The sequence below is a fragment of the Macadamia integrifolia genome, chromosome 5 (assembly GCF_013358625.1).
Source record: "Macadamia integrifolia cultivar HAES 741 chromosome 5, SCU_Mint_v3, whole genome shotgun sequence".
In the NCBI taxonomy this organism is placed as follows: Eukaryota; Viridiplantae; Streptophyta; class Magnoliopsida; order Proteales; family Proteaceae; genus Macadamia; species Macadamia integrifolia.
This window is the reverse complement of record NC_056561.1, coordinates 41549083-41552557: the sequence shown is the minus strand read 5'-3', so window position 1 is coordinate 41552557 and position 3475 is coordinate 41549083. Positions and strand designations below refer to the sequence as shown.

The window sequence follows — 3475 nt, the reverse complement described above, 5'->3', positions numbered from 1 at the left end:
AAAAAAAAAAAAAAGAATCATCAAGTATCAAAAACATATTAATAAACAAGAAGCATGGCAAACATGACATTGACTAACCTATCTAAATCTAATAATTATCAATATGGCAAGATATCCGAATCTAAATTAAATACACAATTAATTCTAAAGGACCAACTATTTGAGATAGAAGAAATGGACTGAAACGGGTTCATTTTTATCAACCCGAAAACCCAAGAAACGCACCTAATGCTATGAGCCGGTTTGAGGGGGGCCAACCACGCCCTTGCTAACATACGCCCTAGACTACGTCCCATACGTTATTAAGAGAGAAATAAAATGAAAATCAAACCAAAAAATGGATAAAAGAAAAATAAAGAACAAAAGGAGGGGAAGATTCCACATAGAAAACATAAATGAAATAACAGGTTGTGGGTATTACAAATATGGACTATCTAATCAGCAAATTAAAGAAATAATAAAAAACAAGAAAATAAAATAGGAAGAAGAAGAGAAGACGATGGGCTGGAGATGGATTTTGGCAAAGGGAAGAAGATGGGAGCTGTAGTGGTTCAGATTTCGGTTATGGAGAAAGGTAAGTGGGAAGAAGTAGGGGGTGATTTCAGTTATGGAGAAAGGAGGGGGAGAAGAGGAGAGGATGAAGGAGAAGAAGATGGGTTTCAATTACAGCAAGAAGGGGCAGTTGAGATAGGCTTCGGTCACAGGGGAAGCAAGAAAGAGAGAAGGGAGAGAGGTGAGTTGCAAGTTCAGCAAAGAGGAACAGAAGAGGAGGAGAAGGTGAGTGGTGTCGGCCATGGAAGAAGAAAAAGAAAAAGAATAAGAAGAAGAAGGAGAAGAATAAGTAGTTGCAGGTCTATGGATTCGGCAGCAAGGAACAGAAGAGAAGGAGAAGATGAGAAGAAGAAGAAAAAGGAGGTTCACTGGTTAGCAGTTGCAGCAGCAGCAGCAAGGAAACAGAAGAGAAAAAGAAGAAGGAGAGAAGGAGAGGATGGGTTCAGGTTCGGTTAAGGAAAAAGAAAGGAAGGAGAAGGGGGTGAAGAGGGTTCGGCCATGGTAAAAGAGAAAAGAACAGAAGAAGAAGAAGAAGAAAAAGAAGGAAAGGGCTGCAGGTTTGGAAGAAGAAATGGGAGGTGGCAGCAATGGAGAAGGGAAGGAGAAGAAGAGGAGGGAGGCGGCTGATTTTCTGCTATAAGGAAAAGAAGAAAGATAAGAAGAAGAGATGGGGGAAGAGATTAAGGCTTGAGATCCTTATCTAAGGGTTTATGTCTAAAGAACAAAAATAAATCAAAAATATATAAAATCAAACCTACTTATTAAGTGAGTATATTAAGCCACAAATAAAATCGATTAATTGAATAAAGATATAACAATAAAAGAAAGCAAAACAAATTAAAATGAAAAATAAAATGAATTAGCAAAAACAATGGAGTGGACCCAATGACCCAAATCAAACTATATTGAATCCAATTAAAGCAAGATAAACCCAATTGAACCGGAATCAACTAATTCACGTTTAATAAACCATACTAAACCAAATTAAAGCTAATTAAACATAATTAATCTAAATGAACCAATTAAACCTAAATACACCTAATTGAATCAGAATAAACCAATTTATATCTAATAAATCACATTAAACCGAATTGAAACTAATTAAACCTAATCTATTAAATTAGATAAACTAGTTATAAATTGCAATTGGGAGAAGAAAAATACATTAAACCCGGCTTTAATCAAGAAACAAGGGGAGATGACCCTTGTGCTTCAAGCCCCAAATCGAACCGAACCGGACTAGATCTCTCGGCTCAAGGAAGAATTAATATGTTAAACTTTTAAACTTGTAGAATATTTGATTTTAGAGGAAAGAAGTTAGCCAAAACATTGATGGAGCCATCCTCTCTCCCAAATTCTCAATTTTTTTCTCCCCCTTTTTGGAAGAGATGAAGGGCTATACTTATAGCCTTGGGACTTGAGACAATTCTCTCTTATTTCCGATGTGGGACTAAAAGACTAGAGAGAATTGTCCAAAAAGGTTTGCTTTTGGACAAAAGGGTTTGGACGCCATATGACACTTCTTGATTGCTCAGAATGGAATCTGATAACGAACTTTGGAGTCAACTTCCGGGGGTCATATATTTTAAACCGTTAGTCAGAATTCGACGTTTAATATGTCGTTAGAAAGCTCACTCCGAACACTATCCAATGATGTGAGACATGATTGTGGTCTCAACAAAAGACCTTTACGAAAATATGCATAAAGTAAAGACCCGGATCAGATAATGAAAGAGAGAATCAGGCTTCAATTCGCATAGTTCTCACATCAAAGTGTAATGTCCGACTGGAGGGGACAAACGACAATAATCCATAACATCAAATTCTAATTTTTGAAAACATTATTTTCTGAAAGTTTATAGGGGAAAAATGGTCATTTTCTATTTTAGGCTTGAATTTTCTCCAAGTCTAAAATGTCTAACATGTAATTCTTCATATTGTCATCATTGCCAGGTGGTGACAAAATTTGGTGTCTACACCCTCGAGGCTCCATATCCATAAAATTGAAAATTTCTGTGTCACAGGCTACGTGGCCAAAATTGGATGAACCATTGTGCTATGCCAATCCGCACGCACAAAACACCCATTCTATGCGAATATCTTTATGCATGAAATCATAAAGAAGTTCTGCGAAATGAAGTAGCCAAGCATTCAATTTCCTAAACACAATCAATTTTTTTTAGTGATAGAAGGAACTTTAGCCCTCTCATCGTTACTAAGACAAATCAACCTGAACCAAAATTGTGGAGTCCAAAGAACTTGGCCTTTCGGTTGGTTCTCTTTCCTATCCACGCAGGACAGAGGGCTTGGCAACACATGAGAAACTACAAACCAAATTTAACTTACAACTCAAAACCAGATAGAGAAAAATGGAACTGCAACCTATCATTAAAGGGGCAAACGTACCAAAGACCCTTCAACCTTTCTATGCAAGCCAATATCTTTTTAACAGAAGAGGATTCTTAAAGCGAAAAATTATTTAACCTTCATGGGAACACAGTAAATAGTCTACTCCGCATGCTTTGCCTCACTGAGTCTAACATTGAGAAATAACATCAAGAGGTTATACTGCTGCTTGGTTATCAATAACCTCAATCAGAGTTGGTTCATAGTCGCTTGGAGCCTCAAATCCATGAAGATTCATAACAGTTGCAGCAACATTGGCAAGACCTCCACCTGAAACGTCTTTTCTGAACCTAACACCTGGTGCTAGACCAGGGCCTCCAATTGCAATCGGTACCTGAATAAGAGTTCCAGGCTTACTAAGCATCGAGAAACAGGATCATAATGCAGAACATGGCATACCCCTAGGTACAACTCTAATTCCATATACACAACACACCATATCACCACTTTATTTTTTTGATTGGAGCGGTGGGTGGGTGGGTGGGTGGGGTCAACACCATATCACTTTTTTTTTTTT

At 37.5% G+C, this 3475-nt stretch overlaps 2 protein-coding genes across 9 annotated transcripts in view; one reads left to right on the top strand and one right to left on the bottom strand.

Moving 5' to 3' along the window:
- LOC122077821 (sulfite oxidase-like) overlaps nucleotides 1-3475 on the top strand; it is a 77857-nt gene that overhangs the window by 16304 nt on the left and 58078 nt on the right. The window lies entirely within an intron of this gene.
- The window catches only part of LOC122077826 (2,3-bisphosphoglycerate-independent phosphoglycerate mutase-like), a 16970-nt gene continuing 16409 nt past the window's right edge, over nucleotides 2915-3475 (bottom strand). For all 5 annotated transcript variants that reach the window (XM_042643723.1, XM_042643724.1, XM_042643726.1 and 2 more), the window contains one exon: nucleotides 2915-3292. In XM_042643723.1, the coding sequence (XP_042499657.1) occupies nucleotides 3116-3292 (177 nt within the window). In that variant the 3' untranslated portion in view covers nucleotides 2915-3115. The remainder of the gene's footprint in view (nucleotides 3293-3475) is intronic.